General features: G+C 42.7%; 1 protein-coding gene and 1 long non-coding RNA gene across 4 annotated transcripts; one reads left to right on the forward strand and one right to left on the reverse strand.

Moving 5' to 3' along the window:
* The first annotated feature begins 1,838 nt into the window (after nt 1-1,838).
* LOC125100482 (uncharacterized) lies at nt 1,839-14,190 on the forward strand. The gene is made up of 3 exons (XR_007127567.1): nt 1,839-1,849; nt 6,901-6,975; nt 14,057-14,190. It is a non-coding gene; the product is annotated as an uncharacterized LOC125100482 (long non-coding RNA).
* CD180 (CD180 molecule) lies at nt 6,965-22,210 on the reverse strand. Of its 3 annotated transcripts, XM_047730668.1 has the most exons (4): nt 21,981-22,023; nt 18,721-18,757; nt 13,667-13,833; nt 6,965-9,472 (listed from the first exon to the last, which is right to left on the reverse strand). In XM_047730668.1, the coding sequence occupies exon 4, from the start codon at nt 9,382-9,384 to the stop codon at nt 7,744-7,746; it is 1,641 nt and encodes a 546-aa protein (XP_047586624.1). In that variant the 5' UTR covers nt 9,385-9,472; nt 13,667-13,833; nt 18,721-18,757; nt 21,981-22,023; the 3' UTR covers nt 6,965-7,743. The 3 variants fall into 3 exon arrangements, with proteins under 3 accessions (XP_047586624.1, XP_047586623.1, XP_047586622.1); XM_047730667.1 differs by lacking the exon at nt 18,721-18,757 and having other exon boundaries at nt 21,981-22,210; XM_047730666.1 differs by lacking the exons at nt 18,721-18,757; nt 21,981-22,023 and having other exon boundaries at nt 13,667-15,461.
* Between the last annotated feature and the right edge of the window lie 1,297 nt (nt 22,211-23,507).

Consider the following 23,507-nt stretch of genomic DNA (forward strand, 5'->3'; position numbering starts at 1 on the left):
ATCATACGGGGCAAAATTACATGTTTGGTGATTGGTGGGAGACCTCAAGCCAAGGCAGCTAATCGTTCTCTGTAATAGGGCTCCTTTATTAATTCTAATTAATCAGTTGGCAATTTCCCATCTAACATTTTCGGTTCGTAACACAAAAGTGTAACATGAAGAAGTATAGCTTAATATTAACTACAGAAATCTGCTTCCTTCTATACAGGCCAGTAATGAAGCAACTCAAGGGTAGGGCAGCTCTCTAAATTTCCCACCTACCAGTATGGTTTTAACCCATTCTAAAAGCAGTGATTTGTGTTAGTCCTCTTTTTTTCTAGGTCTGTGCCCATGAATATTCTCCACATCTTGTCCATCTACAAAAGCTAGAAATGACCATGGCTTTGTTGAACCTCGGGTTCATTACTTTTTGCCTATTGAAAGTCAGTCAGTCTGGCTCAGATTCAAGTTCTCTGGCCGTTTAGACTCCTTGGGCCACAGGCTGGGATCTTAGCACCAGTCCTCAAGGAAAAACATGCAACAACATCCCACTGATTTCTGGAACCGTGCCTTCCAAAAGCTCCCAAACTTGGCTTCCCCTTTTCCTCCGAGATGTGCCAATCAAGCCTGTTCTGATGTTGAGAAAAGAAAGATCTGCCGTCTATGGTTACTAGGTCTTGCCGCACACAGCTTTGCAGAACGTCTATTACTACGGTGCAGCTGAAAGCCTGTAACAAATGCTCAGCTCCTGTTTCATTAACACTGCCTGGAGTCGGCTGTCAGTAGCCAGGAGGTGAAGGATGAAGATGTTCGTGGGGCCTGAAGCAAGCGTATTGTGTTGATTGGGGCTTCATATGTCAGCCTGCCAACACCATAACCTCCAGCCCTAACCTGTCTAAATAAAAATCCTTTGCCTGAAAATTCTGTCCCCTCTGGAATACATACACCATGTTACACAGTGCCATGAAGTGCCGTTCCCAGCCTAGAGACAGATTGACTCTTTGGGGGACTAGGGTGATTCCTGCAGATACCTGCCCACATCCTTCAGGGTGGTGCTGGCCTGTAGTGCGAGCCCCAGCTCCTCAGCCCCCTGCTCTGTCCACACGGGCATCCTTAGAACAACTATGGCTCCCTGACCTCAAGGAAATACCTAGAGCCTTAGGAAAAGGCTGCCTCATTTTCCAGTTCCTGTAAATTCTCACAACCCGTGACCTCTCTATTCTTCTTGCCCTTGTTTGTAGAAACAAAAGAAGTCTTTCTTCAATGACAAAACTCCTTTTCCGTCCCTAACATGGTCATAGGAGGCAGATTCGAAGTACGGAGATGAAGAAAAAGGGATTGCTGTGATCCCACCAGGTGTTCTGCCATTCTTCAATTTATATAGGTTTTTAATTTTTTTCAAAAAACTTAAGTAACAGGGAACATGATGTTGGCCGACCTCCCTGGTTGAGTATTAAATCACAAATATATTTCAATATCTATAAATACTCTTCTGCAATATTGTTCACAATGGCTGCATGGCATTTCATTTTATGGACGTGCCGTATTGCTTTCCTTCATGGTAGGGAGCCTCAGATGCGGACGATTGAGGTCGTCTTGCTCTCCAGTTCTCAGCCAGTTTATGCCAGTTCATTGACTCTATCCCTACATTTCTTTCCACCCACCAGGCAGCCATGTGAATTAAATGGTTTATCTTCTTGTGTTCTTACAAAACAGGTATGGTTTTGTATCCATGTATTTTTAATGTCTAAAAATGATTGTGTTAATGTGTCATTTGGGCTTTGTTTTTTTTTTCCCATCAAGCTCTCTGTTTGGTTCACAAACTGGCCCCTGTCCCGGAAGAGGAAGGAGAGGCGGAAGGAAGAGGCAGGTCAGTCCAGGTTGGTAGGTGGCAAGTTTAATAAACAAGGAAACTTGCATATGAGGCTTGTGTTGGGTGACCACAGACAGGTAGATCTCTGCACCCATGTGCCAGAATCTTTAAAGTTTATACAGACCTCTTAATAGGGTTCAGGTACATGTACCATCCAGATCAACAGCATGTAGCTCCCTGCAGACTGTTCCTTCAAACCAGCTTGCATTGTGGGAATGGTGGGTAGAATGTCCATTCCAAGAATGGGAGGGCGTGTGGAGCCTCTGATGGCGCAGGTACAGCTCATGGGTCAACCAGTAGTCATGTCCTATGGATGACCTCCTCTAATATCGTGTGTTTAAGGTTCCAATACATGGCCATAGCTATATCTAACACTGTTCCTGATGACTGTATAATACCCATGGTGGGAATCTTCCACATGTACCTACCCATTCTCCTGGTAATGAACACTCACACTGCTTTGAACATCCTCCTCCATAAGTAATGCCGCACTAAATATTGTGGAAATGTGAGATTTTCTTGGGAAATACACCCTCGCAGAATGTGTGGGTCACATATTTAACTTGACTAATTGTTGTCACAGGGTTCTTGAATGGCTTCACCCATCTATGTCCAGAAGCCATGCACATAGTTCCTATAACCCCACATCCCTACCGATGCTATTATTCAGCTCTTTCTTTTTGCTTGACTAATAGATATAAACCTTTATCTCATTTTAAGTTGTATTTCTCTAACTCCTAGTAATACCAACAAGTTTCCAATGTTCCTATCCTACCCAAGAATGTAGAACATCTCCCAGTTTGTTCACATCATCTGATTTATTAAGTCATTTATCTATTATTGAATATTTAGGTTGTTTCCAAAGATAAGAGAAAGCAAAAAAGGGAGACCCAAGCTGTAGAACGAACATACAAGGAAAAGGAGGAGATGGATGGATACTCTGTTGGCCCCTGTCCTCTGCCAACTTTTGTGGGATCTAATGCCTTGTCTTGAACAGTCACATGCTTAGAGAAATCTCAACTTGGGGAGATGAGAGTTCAGTGAAATTCCCTGTTTAATTTTTCATGAACAGTAATGACTTTTTAAAATAATCTGTAGATTAGTTCTTTCTTTTCTCAAGACCAGCATTATTCAATAAATGGTGTCATACTGTAAGTAGAAGGGATGGAATGGGAGTGCGGTTGGAGAGTAGTAGGGGTGGAGCACCAGAGTTTAGCAATGGAGTCTTGTGGCTTGGCAATTGTAGCAAGAGAATAATAGGTTGCATGCCCTGGGATGTCTCACCCTTGGATTTGAAGGCTCCTTAGTCCCTTATTCCCATTATGTTACAAAATTTCCTTTTGGAGAACCTTGAGCAGTTCTTCAATTCATTTGATTCATGGAGCCTAACATGTGACTCAGCTCTTCATTGATGAATGTAAGATTAGGGAAGGATATTTTGCATGCGTGAAATCATTTGGCTTAGAGTCTAGAGCCAAACCCAGTCTAACACAATTCCAACATCTAGGGGTTAGGCAGAGGAATCTGTTTGGTAAGTAATCCCCCAGATGATTCTGGCCATAAACCAGTATCTGGGAGCCACACCTGGCTGGCCCATTCTTTGAAGCCTTCAAGCTAACCTCACCTTCCCCCTATGAAACATTCTATAACTTTCTAGGCAATTGATTCTGGTTAAACACCCAGGATCCCCAGTTGTGACTTGCTTAGAACTCATGGCATTCTTTCTTGCTATGTCTCAAGTTAACTTTTTCTTCAGCATTCAAGCAAGAAAACCATGGCAGCTGCCCCGTTTGCATCTTCTACAAAAAATATTTAAAAGCCATTTATCTCATACTTTGTAAACTTCAAAATTGCAAATGATACTTAGTGGGGAATTGGATGAGTAGGAATGAGATGAGAGTTTCCTGCCTGGGAATTCTACAGATACTGCCTGTGCTTGGGTCTGTGCTGTGTTTGGTTAGCAATGATGGCCCCTGGCTCACAGGAAAGGTATAATTTGCCACCAGACGGTGGGAGTTGCAGCTCACACAAAGAGTCCTCTGTGATGGAGGCCAGTAAGCTTTTATGGACTTCAATGCTATTTGCTTCAGTACACTTTGAAATGCAGGGTCAGCTCACTGAGCTACAACATGCAATAATAACACATTTTTATAGGAGTAGCTTGTCAGAGCAGTAACAACATGCGATACATAAAACCAATAAACACACCATGTCTTCAGATTCTATCCTAGTAACCAGGATAAAGCAATAAAATTGACAGCAGCTATCAAAAAAGCTCCCTTTCTGACTTTGCAGGGTGAATTTACTGTTGCTTAAAACAGAGGAGCTGTCACAAAGCCTTAGATCAGCGTGCAGTTATGGAATAGCAAGTTGCATGACACGGAAGGGGCGCGTGCCTGATTTAGATGAAAGCAAGATGGGCAATTACATATTGCTGGGCCTTAGGACCCCACTGTCTTTCATGTGATGCCATGTGCATCACAGATATCCCAAACACAATACTGTGTTTTTGTTCTTCCACATGAACTATTGTGGAGGACAGTGTGACAATGGAGTGGTAAGTCAGCAGTTAGCATTTCCTGTCTGCAGCTTAAATCCTGAAGAGCCTGAATTTGCTAGAATACACAGGGAACTCAGTGGCTTGGTTCTGTCTTAGACTGGATCCAGAGAGCCTGGACTTCCACACTCTGTGTTATGGATGAAGGGAGGAAGGAAAGCATGAAACCAGCAAAGAAGGAAGGAAGCGAAGTGAGGGAAGGAGAGCAGGAAAGAAGGTAAGAAACCACAAAGAAAGAAAAAGGAAAGAGAAAGAGAGAAGGGAGGGAGGGAGGAAACAGGGAGCATGGTGTTTGCATCTTCACGGTGACTACTAGGGAAATCTCCCAGAGTTTCCAGAGCTGATCATCTAATTTGCTACAAGCAAATGAACACAATCAATGAAACAAATTGACTGTGTGTCCTGCTCCCTTCCCGCTTGACTTGTCAAAGGTGAATGGCTCCAGCAAGACAACGGGCCACATAGGCTGCTGGAGTCGGCAGGGGTGCTCTCTATTGACTTGAGAAGGTTGGTTGCCTGAACTCTTAAACTAACCTTGCTTCTAGGTCCCTAGAATGAGGAGACTTTCCTGTAGCAGCTGTTAGGAAGCTGCCCAGAATAGCCCCCACTCTGCACACCAACAGATCCTGGCCAAGGCAGCCACACCCACTTGTGTGTCAGGTCCCTCCTGAGCCCACGACTCAGTGAAAAAAGGCCTTGGTCACTGCCAGACTCAAGGCCAATCAATACCAACCCATGGTGGCTCGAACTGGTCTTCTAAGAATGGTGCCCCACCATCTTAGCCAGAGAATAAAGGTAGCTGACAGGTGAGGCCCAATCTCCTCATATTTCCAGCCCTTACTTTCTCTTTCCACACACATATTTAAATGACAACATCTCCAATGCTCCCTCAGGAAAGTTCAGGAAAGCTTCCTTTTCAGGCGTCTGTTTTCCCAAATGCTGATATTTGAGATCATTAAACCAGCTAATTGTGTGATATTTCATTTCATCAGCAGAGTGGTACTCAGCCTGCCCTTGCTGGTCAGGTCAAGGTTCCCTAGAGCTCAGGGGGATAAGGTACCCATTCATCTCTGCCACCTCTCTTGGCTTTGAAGGAAGGATGCCTGTGAGCCCAAGAGTTGGAAGTTACCTGAGGATGGGGAACAAGGTGTAAGTTCTTGGACACTATGGGCTACTTCCAGAAAGTGAGGGGAAATGGACAGACACTTCTGAGTAAAACTGAGATAGCATGTCCACTCATAGACCCTAGATGAACTGTGGCCTGGGAGTTAGTTGGGAATCCCTACTTCTTAACATTCCTCAGGGTGGCAACAGGGTAATGCCAGTGAGACACCACCCTGGGTGCTAAATTTAAGGGGGCACCAAGAACTCAGTAATGAAGATAATATTTTATGCAACAGTAAGTTAAAAAACTGATGCAAAATATCAACTATGAGCAAAATATCAAAATTTTAAACAAAGTCAGGCTCAGATTTTTCCTTTTGCCTCAGGCTCTAATATGGTTCAGCATGGGACTATTATTATGGATCCTATTGTTTAAAATGTTGATATTTTATTTACCATGTATTTCTTTCATTAAAGTTTTTAAAATACTGCATTAAAATGTTTTTGTCTTGCTTACTGAATTTTTTGGTTTCCCCCTTAAATTTTGCACCCAGGAGAACTTCTGAGAAACCTGGGCCTCCCATGCAGGACTGCACAAAAAAAAAAAAAAAAAAAAAAAAAAAAAAACACCTAAGGTTAACAGAGCATTTGTAGTAGAGGTCTATGGCATTTCGTCAGCATCTCCTGTCTTTCCTGCGGTTCTCAGGGATACAGAGGTAAAAAGAGCTTGCTCTCCAAGTTTCTACTCTGTTACTATGACACACTCTTACGCCCAGCCTAAAATTAGTTACAGAACTTAAGACCATATTAATGTAACATCTAAGGGCAACAGGTTCCAGCTCTTGTCTACCAGGAAGACTACGGAAGATCAAGCTGTACATGAGAATGACCCTTTGTACCTTGTAAGGCTCAAGTCAAAACACTTTCCTCTTCCCTGTCCTCTCTTCGTCTCGACATTCAATAATCTTTTTTTTTTTTAAAGATTTTATTTATTTATTTGACAGAGAGAGATCACAAGTAGACGGAGAGGCAGGCAGAGAGAGAGAGGGAAGCAGGCTTCCCGCTGAGCAGAGAGCCCGATGTGGGACTCGATCCCAGGACCCTGAGATCATGACCTGAGCCGAAGGCAGCGGCTTAACCCACTGAGCCACCCAGGCGCCCTCGACATTCAATAATCTTGTCCTCTCTTTTCCACTGGTATAACCATTGCTGACACCCCCACCCTCACTGGGAGCTCAGTAAGCCAGTTTATTGTTCTGGAAGGCTAGCCTACAACTATGCTTTTTTCCACCCGTTTTCAATGCAAATGTGCTGTGTTGATTGCTGTCCCAGGTAAATAGAGTTTTTGAGAGCTGGCTTGGGAACCAAAGCGCTATTTATTTCGTAGCTCCTGTGGGAAAGAAGCTTCTAAGGACCAGACATCCAAATGAGAAGAGCATTTGGACCACAGCCCATGTGTAAGGTAGGATTTATAACATAAGAGCAAGTGCCCCGGATAGGTAGAAGGAGCTTCTGGGGTTCTGAAGAGAGGGTGGCCAATGGAGCAAAACTCCTAGATGTTGGGGGCTGGGGGGCCTAGTGGGAGTGATTTTTTTTTTTTTTTTGGTAGCTATTTGCACCCTAGCTGCTTTGTAGAGGGCTTAGAGACCCAAGGATTAAAGAGATCAGTGAAGTCGATTTTAGGTCAGATTCATTTCTTAGCCTCTTCTTTTAAATTCGCTGTGTATCCCCTTTTCCATTTAAAATAAGCTTTGAGACTTTATCCTCAACACATTTTTCAAGTAAATATGCCTTACTGAGGATTCAGAGCCAAGCATGATGTCCACCTGTGGGAGACAGCGTTTGGGCTGGGCTGTCCGCACTGCCTAGTTGGAGGAGTTGATTTCCTCTTAGAGTCATGGTAGGAGCTGCTTCGAGGGGTGTCCACAACCAGAAGGGAGATGGCTTCCTGTGCATTCCTCTCCTGGCCTTTCCCTGCCACGGGTCCTCCAACCACCTTCCATGTGAAGAAATGGCTCTGGGTCTCTCACAGCTGTTGTTGGGTCCCCTAGCAGTTTAAGTTCCAGGAGGGTTCATTAGCTCTAGGACTCAGAGAAGCATAGTGAATCCCTGCCCAGCTACAGGAACCAGTCTGAGAAGTCTGCCAGGCTGAAAAGGAACAGACAACTCTTCCCTTACTTAGGGCATTTTCATAAACATATTGACTTGACATCTCTAGAAGCGTTCGGCATTAAATGTGCTGGTATTTCCACCTCAGAAGGAATTTAACTGAAAAAATGAGCAGAATGGCAATCAAGAATAAAAATACTACAAGAAAGAAAATGCCCATGGCCGTAATCCCACAAGACAGTTTGACATCAGACAGCTTAACTCCCTTTAAAGATGGGGGGTTTGCGCACTTGGTGTCCTCCGAGCCCTCAAATTTCTGTAGGTTTTCTTTGTACCATGTTATAAAATGAATATTCGAACAAGTGCAGTCCAGGGGATTGTGACTTAAATTAATGGTGCTCTGCTGGGTCAAGGTGGGGAGGAGATGAGATGGGATGACATGGATGTTATTGGTAGCCATATTGAGGTAGATTCCCTGAAGATGACTAAGAGCATCAATACTATTGCCCATCAGGTTGTTGTAGCTTAAGTCAACGTGACTCAATTTCCCAAGGCTCTGGAATGCTTGCTTGTCTATGGAGAGGAGGTCACAGGAGGATAAAATAAGAATCTCCAAGCTCCTCAAGGTCTGAAGTAGGTTGGTCTTTGAGATGCTCCCATCTTGAAAGTGATTCCCCTGTAAATTTAGATGGCGGAGATCCATCAGACCTGTTAGAAGATGCTGATTGCTGGTATCCAGGAGACAGTGAGAAAGATTCAGAACCTGTAGGTTATGGAGGTTTTGGAAAGGACTTTGTGGACCCTTAACATACCAGCGGGTAAATGCCAAATCTAGACCTTTTAGCCGAGGACATTCTTTGAACGCCTGACTCTGGAGTCCGAGAGGCTCATTGTAGCTCAGGTTTAGGTATTGTAAGTGGGACAGGTTTTTGAGTTGAAGATTGCAGCAGTCAGAAGCCTCTATATCACTGTGGCTTAAATCAAGTTTCTGAAGATTTTCTAGTTTTTCTAAACAGCGGGCACCAAGGTCAAGTTTCCTCTTGTTGCCTTTGATAGAGAGGTCTAGAAGGGATGGAAAACTGGCAGCACTGATTTGACACAATTGGTCAAATATGTTTACATTGAGAACTAATTTCTTGAGAGCCTTCATCCCCTCGATACCAGAGGGGAGCTCATTTAAGTGATTTGCCGTCAGATCCAATTCCTGGAGTTGAGTGAAGCACCGAAATGTAGCAGATGAGATATCAGAGATATATTGCTTCTGCAGATTGATGCTTTCCACAGACATTTCACAAAGTCCGTCAAACATGGCTGAAGTAAGGTCTTTGTCATCCGTGTCCTCATATGACCCCAGCCAGAGAGACTGAGTAGTAGAGTTCTGTAGACCTTTTAATACAACAGACAAGTTAAGAGTCCCTCCAAAATTCAAACTTTGGAAGATTTTTGAATGGAAAGCTCCAGCCTCAATGCCTTTAATGTCATTGCCATTGAAATTAAGGCTTAGGTTGGTGGTCTTCTCCAGAGCACGCAAGTCTTCACTAGAGAGGTAGTGTATAGCATTATTCTGAAAATCCAGAACTTTCAGATTCTGGGTTGGGAAGTTTTCTGGGAACTTAATGGAGGAAATATGGTTGCTTCCAAGATACAAGCTTTCCAAGTTTTCCAGATTCTGACTTGGGATAAACTCGAGATTGGATATTCCTGTTTGGATTAGGAAAAGATGCTGCAGTGATGTGGGCCCGTTAAGAGAGGTTTCTGCCATGAATATCAGAGGATTTCCAGTCAGCACAATTGTGTTCAATTGATGATGATTTTGAAAAGTATCTTCATGTACCCAGTTAATCTGGCACCTTGAAAAGGTAATAGTATTTAACAATAATTAATTGGAAAAAAGAAAAACTCTGTCACAGTGACCTATATTAACAGGACCATCTTTTGTGTTTAGTAAAAACACTATATGTTGTTACTTAAAATAAAACATAAAAAACTTCCTTAAGTACCAACAGATCACCTGTGGAATTAATGGCTAGCCTCAATTCTGAAAACTCTGATTTAGAATTTCTTTCCGGATATCTTGCCCCTTTGGATTGAACTCTTCGAGGTTTGTGTTTGGACTCTAGGGAACAGTTAATGGTTTGATTGTAGGCAAAATCCAACTATTTACTAATTTAAGTAATATACAGTATGTTATATATAATGTATAATATAAAACATGATATGTAGTATATGTATCTCATTCTAGGCAAATCATAACTTATCTCAACCTCTTTTGTTGTATCTATAAAGTATAGAAATGGTGAGTACTTTGAGGAACAGTTGTTAGTCACATGATACCTATGAAAATGCTCCACAGAAATATGGAACAGTAGAGTTTTCATCCTGGTGTTGCACCTGAAAATACTGGATTATGCGTGCACGCATAGGTGTAGGCATGTACGTGCATGCACACACACACACACACACACACATACACACACACAACTCCCCTGGAGATCAAGAAGGAAATTCCTTAGAATTCTAATTTCCTTAGAAAAAGTTGGAATCCCTAGGAGCAAGTGAGCCCTGGAGCTAGTTTTGTTATATCTGCCAATGTCTGCCAGTTCTTGGTGGCCTAGAGCCCGAGTTGTGATAAGCCACATGCACCATGGCAGGAGACAAAGGCTGGGGTCCAAGCAGGGTAGGAGGTTCTATCAAAAACCTGTAAACCACCAAGACCCTCAAAAAGGATTCTTTCAGTGGATGACCTTGAAAAAAAAAGTTCATAGAGGGTGATCTCGAGGATATGTGTTTTTCTTGGCCATAGCTCTGGATGGAACAACAATAATGAGAGAAGTCTCTTCTGAGATTCTCAAACTCTAAGCTTCCACTCCTGAGGATTGTGGCCTGAGTTGATGCTCCGTCTGTGAACCACCCAAAAGAAGCTCGTGTAGAAAATTGAGTTTCAAGCGACTCCAGGATTATAGTGACTTCAGGTAATTGGCAGAAGTAAACAGAAATTTCTTTGGGAGTAATATACCTACTTAATTAATTTTTAATATGGAAAACCTTCAAATTTACATAAAAGTCAAGATCATAGTACAATAAACTTTCATACATCTATCATACAGAGGCAACGGTTCTTGAGATTTGGCCACATACATGTCTTTGCTTCTTCTGTTTCCACCTCTCCCTCCTGAATTATTTTAAATCAGAGCCAAGATATCCTGTACATATTTTATTATGCATCTCCAAAAAATATAGGCTTATTTTCTATAGCCATAATGCCATTGTGTAATTCCAGGAAAGTATTTTAAACAATGATTTGCATCAAGTTTCAAATGATAAATGAGCTCAAAGTAACATTTCACTGAAGACATAAGGGAATTAGTTAGTCAAAGTCAGTTAAAAAAAATGTTCTACAGAGGGGCCTGCGTGGTGCAGTTGGTTAAGCATCAGACACTTGGTTTCAGCTCAGATTGTGACCTTAGGATCATGGCATAGAGTCCCTGTGTCAGGTTCTGTGCTCAGCATGACTCTGCTTGAGGTTTTCTCTCCCTCTCCTTCCGTTCCTCCTGCTCATGCTCTCTCTCTTAAGCAAATAAATAAATCCTTTTAAAAAATGTTCTACAGAATCAGGTTAAAACAAACAGAATTTTACTAGAATTAAGAGGTACATCTGATAATATATATATATGATTTATAAAGAATATGTGATATACCTGATATATATTATCAGAATATATAATACATATATTTCTATCAAACATGTGTTTGATATGTTTAAAGGAAACAGTGTAAGCCAATAATATGATGAAGGAAAAACTTATTAAAACTGATATGATATATTTATAAAATGAAGTCATTGAAATTTACTGAAGTAGGAAGTTAATGAAATTGAAAAACCAAGGACAGTTTACCCAAGAGATTAGACAAAGCTGAGGAGGATACTAATGGACTAAGAGTAGATGTGAGAAAATTACCTAGAATATAGTCCAAAACACCAAAGAGGTGGAAAACAAGAAGGGCATATTGGCATATATGAACGGTGGATGAGAAGATGCATTATAAGTCAAATCAGAGATCCAGAGAAGATGAAAGAGTGAAAGGGAGCAGGCCAAGTTACAAACAAATAACAGCCAGAATATTTTAGAATTGATGAAAGACACCCTTTGCAGATTCAAGAAGCCCAATGATTTACTCAGTGTAACACTGATATTACAGAGTGCCGAAGACGAAGAGAAACTACTGGAAACACCGAGAGAGGACAGATTGCCTGCATGTGTACTGTGATTACACAGACAGGTAACTATCTAGCAGCAACCACAGGAAAATGGAACAGCAGCGCCAACGGGCTGAGAAAAATAACTACCAACTTGGAATCTTGTCAGGAGATACTGTCTCTCAAGAATCAGAGTGAAATAAAGACATTTTTGGAAAAACAAAAACCAAGGGAGTTGACTACTAACAGACTTTCACTAAAGAAATTGTTATGTACCTCAGGAAAAAAGGGAAATTGTTCCAAGAGAAAGTCCGAAAAGTGAGATGGAAGAGTGAGCAAAGAAAAATACAGAAAACATGTTGATAGAGCTAAAACAAAACAAGACAAAAAAACAGTGGCTATTTAAAGTAATAAAAAATAGTGTCTGACTGGTGGCCCTATAAGAGGCAGGGGCTGGGAGAGCTAAGGAGAGGGAGTTTAGAAAGTATGAGGTCCTATCTGTATCACCATTTGAAAATAACCGAAGAGAAAACCTAGAGTGTTCTAGCTGGACAAGCTATCCTGGCCCCATGCATTCCTTAGAAATGTGGTCAAACTCATTTCATCTAAAAGTGAGAAATGGTAAGGTAGAGGGAAAGTAAATATCTCAAGGGCACAAAGGGTAGGAAGGAGAATGATCTCTGTCCCTGTCTGAAAAGGCAAGGCTTTGTCTCAGTGACGTATTGCAAGGCAGCTGGTGGAATCTTGGCCGTGGAGGTGGCTTGGGGTTCTCTGGGGGAATCTGGACTGGGTATCAGGAGAGCAGAGTCCTAGTTCCCTTACTCTGTGACCCTAAGCAAACTCACAGAGTCTCCCTGAGCCTCCATTTCCTCATTGAACATGAGTTAAGTAATATTCAGCATGCCTACCTCCCAGGGGCGGTTATAAAGTTGAAATAGTCTTGGGGATGTGAAGGCTCTGCCACTCTGGAGAAGCTCAGGTTGAGACACCAAAGAAACAGAGCTGCTGTAAGCAGAGTAGACCCCATCCACATGGAAAGCCCTTTCCCATCATACACACACACACACACACACACATACACAAACACACACAGGCATGGACACACGCACCCGTGCATGCTGTATTTCCCTTCTGGTTTCTTCCCTTTTTTTCTTGTGATACTTCTGCCCACTGGTTCACAAGCACTGATTCAGCATTTGGAATCCTGATTCTGCTTCTAAAATTAAATAATGGAACTCTTTTCTCAATCTAGAGGGGGGAAAGTTAGTAGCTTATGTGTTTCTCCTGTAAATTTTTCTTAAAATGTCATCACCCAATATAAACTATGGTATCTGATTTAATACAAGATTTGTTTTCAGTTTTTCTTGTTATCAGTATTCCTTAGAACTTCTTAACACTGCTGGGACGCCTGGGTGGCTCAGTTGGTTAAGCAGCTGCCTTCGGCTCAGGTCATGATCCCAGCGTCCTGGGATCGAGTCCCACATCGGGATCCTTGCTTGGCGGGGAGCCTGCTTCTGCCTCTGCCTGCCATTCTGTCTGCCTGTGCTCGCTCGCTCTCCTCTCTCTCTGACAAATAAATAAAATCTTTAAAAAAAAAAAAAAAAGAACTTCTTAACACTGCTGATGCAATCTAGTTTGAAAATAATCCACTTTTCTCTCTACTGACTGGGTTTTTAAAAATATTACATTTCACCTGCGTAAAAACATTTCATGGGAAAGAGTAAACATGAAGGATAGATAGAGTGTCCCTGGACTCCCAAAAGAAGATCCTGGAAACAATTTGAATGCAAGTTGTGTTATTACATAAGTAAAACATCAACTACAGACGAGGAACTCAGATACATACCTGGTTAAGTCCAAGAAGATCAGATCTCCAAGTCTGGTGAAAGTTGTATTTTCAAGTGTAGGTAAGAAATTAAAGCCAAATTCCAAAAATTCTGTTGTATTTGGTAGAGTGTCAGGAACTCCCGTGAGACCTAAATTTTCACAGTTATATGTGTTGTTGGCTTCTTTCTGATGAGAGAAACAATGTAAATTCCTAACAGAGTTGGTAATTTGATCGACTAGCAATATTACACTTATCCTTTGAGCAGCAATCTCACTTCTAGTGATTTTTACCAAATAGATACCTGCAAAGACACAAAGTGGCTCATGCAAAAGATTATTTGCTGTAGTCATTTTTGTAATTTTTGTGATACCAAAAGATGGGCAATAACCAGCTTATTCATCAATACAGGACTTGTTGAATGAAATACAGTACATTCACAAGATGGAACCTTCTGCAGATGAAGACAGGATGAGGCAAACCCCCACATGCTGACATGGAGTGATATCCAGGTATGCTGTCAGGTGTAAAAAGCCAGGTACAGAATGCTCATTCATGGTACGTATACCATATACCATGGTATGTAGTATGTTGCATATTTTATGCTACCTTTTCTGATTCAAATAAACCATTAGGAAAAGACATTTTATGGACTATCAAGAAAACCTTGAGGGTAGGATATTAGAAGATCTTAAGGAATTGTGAATTTTGTTGATTATAAGTGCAATGTTTGTATTCTTTAGAGAAGCCTTTTGAAGTATTTCTGCATAAAATGACTGGATGTTGGGAATTTCCATTAGAATACTCAGGGAAAAAAGGAAGGGAGGAATGGTTAGGTGAAATCAATAGGCAAAATATTGATGATTGTTGAATGTAGATATATATTCATGGACGTTCTTTGTAACTAATGACTTCTGTATCTGCTTAGAAATTTTCTTAATATTTAAGGAGGACACGTGATGTGATGAGCACTGGGTGTTATATGAAACTAATGAATCATTGAACACTACATCAGAATTTTTTTTTTTCTTAAGACACAATTTAAACAAACTAGCAAGGTGTCATAGCCTGTAGGTCATGAGACTATGCAACTTTGAAGCATGGCTCAGTTCTGGATCTTTGGAACCACAAGCTACTGATACCAGACCCCAGCATTGGGGAACAGCCATGCATGTAAGTTCAGAGGATTGCCTCATCCTAGTTCCATGGGAGCCAAGTATTTTGAATTCTGTTAATCGCTGCTTGTTAGATGCCCTGCCTCACAAATCTTGGAACAACTAAGTGAAAGTGGGAAGGGGTTGGTCATAATTTATCTGGATGATGCCTTAGAATGAAGGGATGTGGGGTGGGACGAAGCTATGATGGGGTATATTTTGCATGAGGAGGCTCCCGGGAAGGAAAGAAATGATTTGCAAAAAAGTGTGCCGGGAGTGGGGGGGCATCTCTCATCTCATGTCGGACTGCATGCAATTTCATCCACTCTTTCACACCTGCCTTTGCCCTCACCACACAGTGGTCCTACCAGAGACCCCACTGAGACTGCCCCAGTCTGGACAGCACCTGCCCCAGCAGACTGTAGCTCATCAGCTGTCCTCAAAATGACTTGCAAACAGCCACACTTTACTGGAAACAGAAAACTGAGCACATTCTCCTTCACTGTGAAGCCTGATGTTGTAGAGATGTCACTATTTTCATTGCTTTCTGCTCAATTCCAGCTTCTGTGTAGTGGTGCTCATTTTTGTATGTAGAGTGACCATGCTCATCTACAGGAAATCACCAGTTTTCTTCTATGTAGTGATAATGTTATAAATGACACTGATGAGGGACGCCTGGGTGGCTCAGTTGGTTGGACGACTGCCTTCGGCTCGGGTCATGGTCCCGGAGTCCTGGGATCGAGTCCCGCACCGGGCTCTCAGCTCCATGGGGAGTCTGCTTCTCCCTCTGACCTTCTCCTCGCTCATGCTCTCTCTCACTGTCTCTCTCTCAAATAAATAAAATCTTTAAAAAAAAAAAAAAAATGACACTGATGAAAATGCTGGTATTTCTATTTCCTTGCAATTCATTCTTCAGACCCATTTTAGAGACCCAAAGTCCTCTAGGGACTGCCACAGATCCACCTAATGTCCTTGAAATGCACATTTTGCATTTAAAACTTAGATTTATTGGAGTGGTGGGAAGAATACAGGTTGCTAGACCCAGTAGCTGCTAAGGTTTGGAATAGCTTTTCTGGTCTCCACTGGCATAACTGATGTCACATAACACTTAAAGAAAGGGACTCCATTCCTCGATTCGTCTGTTCCTTCAGCAAAAGGTGCCATGCTGGTGTGTCCCTCCTTCTCCTGAATATATAAGGGCCCATGACACCTAAATCAGTCCACTTCTGTGCTTTGCTGAGCACTTGACTGCAATAATATCATTCAAAAAGTTGAGGATCCAGCAGGAGCTCTACTGAGCCAGTGGCCTGAGGGATCTTCTAGCAAATTCAAAGGCAGATAAATGAAAAAGCTTAGTTTCAGCCCAATGAAAAACTGAGAACCAGTGGATGATGACACACCACAGAGTATTGAGAAACCTGGCATGAGCCTGTCTGTGTCAGACATTAATCCCTAGTTAGGTATGAGCCACCATGAACTCTCTGCCCTTGATTCCTGGGAGAAAGAGGCAAATAACAAGAATTGCAGCTTGTAAGAGAACTTAAAAAACAAGCACATTTTGGAAAATGTCCTAAGCTACATACACACACTCATCCCCTCCCCTTTGGTTTTCATATTCACACTCCTGTGTGATCACAGTTACTATATGGATGTTGGCTTGGAGCGCCCTGTGCTCTGCAATCACTCAAGCAGTGTTAAATCGTTTGCAGTCTATCATATATTTTGTAAAGATTTTATTTTTAAGTAGTCTCTATAGCCACAGTGGGACTCAAACTCACAACCTCAAGGTCAAGAGTCGTAGGCTTTACCGACTGAGCAAGCCTGGTGCTCTGGTCTATTGTATTTTTTAAGGCAGGAGTACACACACACACACACACACACACACACTCTTCTCATTCTCTTTTTTGTTGATAGTAAATTGCAGATGTCATGTCCCTTTACCCCTAAATTTCCTGAGAACAAGGACATCTCTGGGGTGCCTGGGTGGCTCAGTGGGTTAAAGTCTCTGCCTTCAGCTCAGGTCATGATCCCAGAGTCCTGGGATCGAGCCCTCTCTCTCTGTGACTGCCTCTCTGTCTACTTGTGATCTCTGTCAAATAAATAAATAAAATCTTTAGGAAAAAAACAAAACAAAACAAAACAAAAAACAAGGACATCTCTTCTGTAACCACGGTACCATTACCAAATTCAGACTATTGAACGTTGATACGATATTATTGTCCAACATAGAGTTTGTATTCACATTTTGGCAATTGTCCTAATATTGTCCTTCATAGTAATTTTGTTTTTCTAATCCAAGTTCACACATTGCATTTAGTTTTCATGGCTCTTTAGGCTCCTTTGGTCTGAGAAAATTCCTTAGATTTTTGTTGTCTCTCATAGCATTGAGATATATATTTTTATTTTATTTTATTTTATTTTTATTTCATCTTATTTAAAACTGAACACAGCCTCGTATCTTACAGAATGTCCCTCGCTTGGGGTCGTATCTTTCCTCCTGATTTGATTCGGCACCTTCACAGCTGCTGTCCCAGGCCTCCCCCGCTGCCCAGACATGGGACATTTACTCAGGACCCCATGTGCACTGGGACCTGCACCACCCACTCCGTCTCTAGTGTCCTGTTGGAGTTGTGCCTTTTCCACAGAACAGGACTTCCAAGGGCTACATCGGTGTATGCCATCCCGTTCCCTCCCAGGTATTCACTTGCATTTTTTCAATCAAGATCTTATTTTGCTGCCTTCTGCTGTAGCTCTAACTTCCTGCTATCCCACTGTATTTTCTCTTGTTGAAAGTGTTGAAATATTCTAATTTTGAACACTTTGAGTTTCCCAGGTGCCAACTCCCACCTTTCCAATGAATGTCTTGTCTACATTCGACACACACAGTGGCCAGCCTCCCCCTGCATGAAGAGTCTGGGATGCTGAACACTGACCTTCCCTCCATTTTTCACTCCTCTACCCAGAGATAGCAGTGTGCCTGCATCAAATTCCAGGGTAACAATTGCTCTCTAAAAATAAAACAAAATATTCCCAGGAGGGCAGAGTCCTAAAACTTGGTTGTCTACCTGACACTTCCAGGCAAAGGGCATCCCAATTATATGCAGTTCATTTTCTATTTGTCTGGCAAATTCCAGCTCTCAACCACTAAACTGTGTTCTCTGAGCCTTCTTTTCCCCCAGATAGAGATGGGGGACAACCTTGTTTGCAGGCCAGCGCTAAGGATTAATGAGATAATGTAGGCTGGGCACTCACAAGAGTTCCTTTCACTGGATCATCACAACATCATGTTATTGTTGACAACTCTTCAGAAGCCTTTGTATGTGCGAACTTGTGAACTTGGAGTTCTCCTAAAAAGAAGTTCTACTAAGCACTCTCCACCCCTCCCTAGGATGGAAGGACTGCCTTCTACCATAGTTTTGAGGGGACAGGGTCGCCAAGATGAGTTCATTTGAAATGAAGAGGCGTGTCTATGCTTCAAAGTAATTATTCAAGAGTTCATCTAAAGTGTTATCAGAATTCAGATCACAGAACACTTATTCTAGTTATGCCTTGCACATTTGTCAGCCTCCAAATACCTGGTTATGGCTCTAATTTTGTTACTTATGATGTATGCACACACACACATATACACACACACAGAACATGTAGAATATAACAATGGAAGATTCCACATGAAGTGTTTATGGATGTTCATTATATTTTTAGAACTTATCTAGGTTTGAAATATTGAAATACAATATTTGAAATATTTTAATTCAGTGTGGGCCATAGATGTAAAAATGAAACCAAGCAACAGAAATAAATACAAGGCATACTTCTAGAAAACATAGGATATATCTTTATGGCCTTGGGGTAGGCAGAAATTTCTTAAACAGGACAGAAATGCACTGAAAATAAAGGAACAATAATAAATTAACCTACATTGAGATTGAGAACTTCTGTTCATCAGAAGATATCACTAGGAAAGTGGAAAGGCAAGCCATGCAGTGAGAGAGGATATTGCAATCTGATGAAGGACTTATATCCACAATACTTAAAGTGCCCTAACAAATCAATTTAAGAAAGACCAATAACCTAAGGGAAAATGGGCAAAAGACTAGAAGAAGCACTCCCCGCCCCTCTCTCTCTTACCCACAAACACATATACACACACACTTAAGGATTTGTCAATGGCCAATGAAGTTGAAAATGTACTGACTTTAATCATCAGGAAAATAAAAATTAAATCCTAGTAAATACACTACACATCATCCATCAGAATGGTAAACATTCTTAAACAACAGTGAGGCTCCTGGGATACAGAGCAATTAGAACTCATACACGTTGCCAGTGAGTATATATGGGTACCAACCCTTTGGAAAACCTTTTGGCAATATCTACTGAAATTAAATACATGTATACCCTATAACCAAATGCATCCCCACCCAGGTATACACCTAATCAAGATTTGCCCATCTGTTTTCTAGAGACATAGATATAAATGTCCAAGGCAGCAGGATTTACAATAGCCAAGAAATCTAAAACAAGGCAAATGGCCATTAACAGCTGAATGAATAAATAAATAGTGGTTCTCTAATGCAAGAGAATACCACAATACACTAATACAAAATATACAGTATGTGATTAAAAAACCAAATGATTGCTCTATGCAGCATCTTTGGTAAATGTCACATGTTTAATGCTGAACAAAAGAAACCAGGCACCAAAGAGTACATACCATGTGGTCTCCTGTATATAAAATTCATGAAGAGGCAAAATCATTTTTTGGTCATAGAAGTTAGAGTACTAAATGCCCCTGGGGGCTGCTGACTGGAAAGAGTCATGAAGGGGCTTCAGAGAATGTGTGTTTCTTGATCTATGTGCTGGTCACATGGATGTGCTCTCTTGGGTGAAAACTCAGGGAGCTGTACACTTAGGACTGGGGAACCTTCTGCATGTATGTTTTACTTCAATAAGAGGTTTATTAAACTCAAAGCAAAACAAAAGCCTTGTTTTCAGATTAGGGCCTGATGAGCTAATGGCCACCACAGGAGCACATATACAGGACGTGGTTAATTCTGCTTAAACTGGAGGGGAGAACAAAAGAGGAAAGTAAGGTGAGGGGGAGGGCAGGGCAAATTGGGTGACCTGCACTTGGAAAAAACCAAACCCTTCAACCCAAAGCTTCCTCTCCTACCACTCCCACTTTTATTCCACTTGCCAGTGGTCTAGAAGTTCCTTACCTTGGGACCAAACCCTCATTCATCTTTGTATCCCGGCAACTTGCCAGTAGTCTCATAGAGTGACAGCTCAGGAAACAGCCTGCTAATCCTCTTACCAAGAACTCATTTGTGATAGAGAATATAAAGGAAGGTATAGATCCAGTGTTAATTGCACTGGTTCTAAAGCATGGAAAATTGGTCCTTTTGGAGGGAGAGATGCAGGGAGGTTGTTGTATCAAAAGGTTTCAGCCTGACCTGACTTAACCAAAAGCTAAAGCTCTTGCTGAAGCATAGGACCAGGCCCAGAGATCCTGAGACCCTCAGCATCACTTGTGACACCTGAGTGTCAGGGGACCCATGGAATAGGTAACACAAGGCCTAGGAGTTCGCCCGGCTGCTCTCTCCTCTCCTCTACCAAAGCTGGGGCCAGTTGCAAAAAGGAGCTGACAACTCTGGAACCTAGTGTCCTCAGTAGGAAGTGAGAGTGGTAAACAGTATTTCCACAGGCTTTCCAGAATCTCCCAGGGCTCCCTTCCGGGCCCCTAGAGGCCTGCATGGGCTTTGCAGCCATTCAGGGATTTAAGAGTTGAGCTGGTAGGCTTAAGAGGGGGATATTTAAGATAGTTTGCTTCGAGATGAGCTTGAATTTGATTGTGATACTGTCCTACCTGAGGATGTTGTCACTGAGGAGGTGGTGTCCCCACTCCGACCCTCTTATCATGTCCTCTATGTGCCTGTGTGTAATTGGCCTTCCAACTTGAATGATGAGGAGGTAGTCTTCTGGGGTTGATAAAAACCTCTTCCTTGACCCCTTCTTTTGTGGGCTGATTTGTGTTGCCCCCACATTCTGTTGTCTTAACCCAAGTACCTCAGAATGTGACTTTATTTGGAAAGAGAGTCTTTAAAGAAGTAATTTAGTTAAAATGAAATCATTAGGATAGGCCCTAATACAATATGACTTGTATCCTTAGGAGAAGAATACAGCAGGACATGGATACATCAAAGGCCAGACGATGTGGAGACACAGGGAGAAGGTGTCTGTCTACAGGCTCATGAGAGAGGTCTCAGGAGAAAGTAACCCTGCCAGCACCTGAATCTTAGACTTCTGGTCTCCAGAATCATGAGAAGTTTCTCAGCAGGAGAGAGGTTGAAGCACTTTAGAAGTTGGCAAGAGACAGGCCCTTCTCCTTTATGTCTCTCACCACCTTCTCCAAGAACTTCCCACAAGTTGGTAAATATTGTTATGGGGCAAAACAGAAGATACAATCTGGCTCTATTCTCCAGTATTACTCCTGTGGGTTAACAAAACAGATGGAGGGCTGTCCAATTCGAGGAGAAAGACTCATTCAGAGTGATCTTTATATGCTCTAAAACCTGGCACAGGCCATCTTCACTAATCTCCAGGACACCAGAAAACAGTTTGTGAGTGACCGTATGCTAGGATGTTGGACAAACAGCACCTCCAAGCTGGATGCACGTTTGGAGGGCTGCCCTTTGCCCTGAGCCCCCGTTGGTATCTTATGTCCCAGTTGGGATCCTTTTGAGGGAAATGTTTGCAGAGGAGGAAAACCCTCACTTCTTCCAGCGGAGAAGCTCCCAGTTCATCCCCTTGCGGAGCTCTATGTCTCCTTCACTCTAAAGAAAAACCACTACCCGCCATGTCACCCCCCCCTTTTTTTTTTAAAGATTTTATTTATTTATTTGACAGACAGAGATCACAAGTAGGCAGAGAAGCAGGCAGAGAGATGGGGGGAAGCAGGCTTCCTGCCGAGCAGAGAGCCCGATGCGGGGCTCGGTCCCAGGACCCCGAGACCATAACCTGAGCCAAAGGCAGCGGCTTAATCCATTGAGCCACCCAGGCGCCCCCCGTGTCACCCTTTTAAAGACAGTGGATATTGAGAGGCTAAGGCTCAGATAGGACTGTCAAATCTCACAATTTCCAGGCAGTTTAATCTAGATAAAGACACAGTTCAGACTCACCTCAGTGCACATCTGATTCAAGGAGGTAACGGCTTTACAGCTCGCAGAAAACACCACTGCCAATAGGAAGCAGCTGGCACGGGGAGCCATCACTGGAATGAGGCCACCCCAGCTTGGTGGGCTTATCCAGGGCCTGGAGCGGAGAAATGATATCCAAGTATAGTGGCCTCAGTATTTCGGCAGGCAGAGAGATGCTCAGAAGGGTGATATGGGAACAAGAAATGCTGTTGATTGCTCAGTTTTTGCTAGGTCTTTGCTAAAAAAAAAAAAGAAAAAAAAAAGAAAAGAAAGAGGAAGTTCCTTTTGCTTACCACCAATCCTTGCCAAAAATAGCTGAGAACCCAGCCCCAGAATGGTCCAGGGCATTTCCTGGCAAGCATGAATCAGTTGAACACCCCTCTGGTGCATGTCACCCGGACTCTCAGTGTGATGCTTTTTATTGACTTAGGCCAGCTTCAACAGTTTGGCTAACTCCAACAGCTTTCTGGTCCCTTTCCACAAGAGAGGCCATAGAAGCAGGAAGCTGGCCTCACAAAGGAAGCCGTTTCATTAGCTGTCCTAGGTGAGCGCCATGGAGAGGCGCTGCGGCATGCCAGGGGGGCAGAGGGAAGGACCAGGTTCTGAGGCGGGGCCTGCTGGAGGTGGGATTGGAGCAGGAGGGAACAAGGCCCCTCTCCACTACTGCCTGGGCTCCTGGTTGCTCCTGCTTCTGGTCTCGGTACAAGAGGATGACACATCCATCCTTTGACCCTGTGATTCAGGCTGAATACAGCAGCTCAGGTGGAATGGAACTCCCCCTTTTTCCCTTCCAATCTGGGGAAGTAGGGAACCCTGCTGTATATGGGGCAGTCTGGCGGGGAGAGCAGGATTAAGGAAGTCAGCCTTGGCTCTACCTCTTCTTAGAAATAGCTTCAAGCAGGATTGCAGTTGCCCTCATCATGGCACAAGATGGGGGAGTGATTAAAGAAAGTCAAAGTTCAGCCATTCCTCACTGGGCTGAATTGAGCTCCCTCTAGACATCAGAGGGGCTGCTTGGCATTACAGTTCTGCCAGTCCATTTCCCAGAGCCCAGTTCTTCGCAGCAGAGCTCAGAATGACTTGAGAGGCTGCTTCCACTACTTCATCACAACTGTTCATTAAGAATCACAGGAGCTGCTATTTATTGAGCCCCTGTTCTATGTCAGACTCCAGGCAGGGAGCTGTTTTGTTTGCATTTATGTCTTTATCCCATGTCCTACCATAGAGGTGCTGTTATTTCTCCCTCTTTATAGATGTAAAAACTCATGCTTGGAGAAATTAAATGACCTCTCCAAGGCCACGTAACTAGGAAATGGAGGACGACGGCTTGAGACCCACGGTCTCATGGTGGAGACTGTGCTCTTACATTCTGTAATTTAAGGAAGAATTTTGCTTCCTGAAAGAGTGAAGAATGGTTGGGATGAAGACAGTGCTTCATCTGGAAATGTTGGAGATGTCAGACCAGACAAGAAAAAGCAGAGGGGGTTGGAGAAACTGTGGCCTAGGCAC

Source organism: Lutra lutra, chromosome 5 (assembly GCF_902655055.1).
Source record: "Lutra lutra chromosome 5, mLutLut1.2, whole genome shotgun sequence".
NCBI lineage: Eukaryota > Metazoa > Chordata > Mammalia > Carnivora > Mustelidae > Lutra > Lutra lutra.

Coding starts and splice junctions, on each gene's coding strand:
- CD180 (XM_047730666.1), bottom strand. CDS start 13,998: ATGACTACAGCAAATAATCTTTTGCATGAGCCACTTTGTGTCTTTGCA. Junction 9,473..13,666: donor ATCTTCTTGGACTTAACCAG/GTATGTATCTGA, acceptor TACCTTTTCAAG/GTGCCAGATTAACTGGGTAC.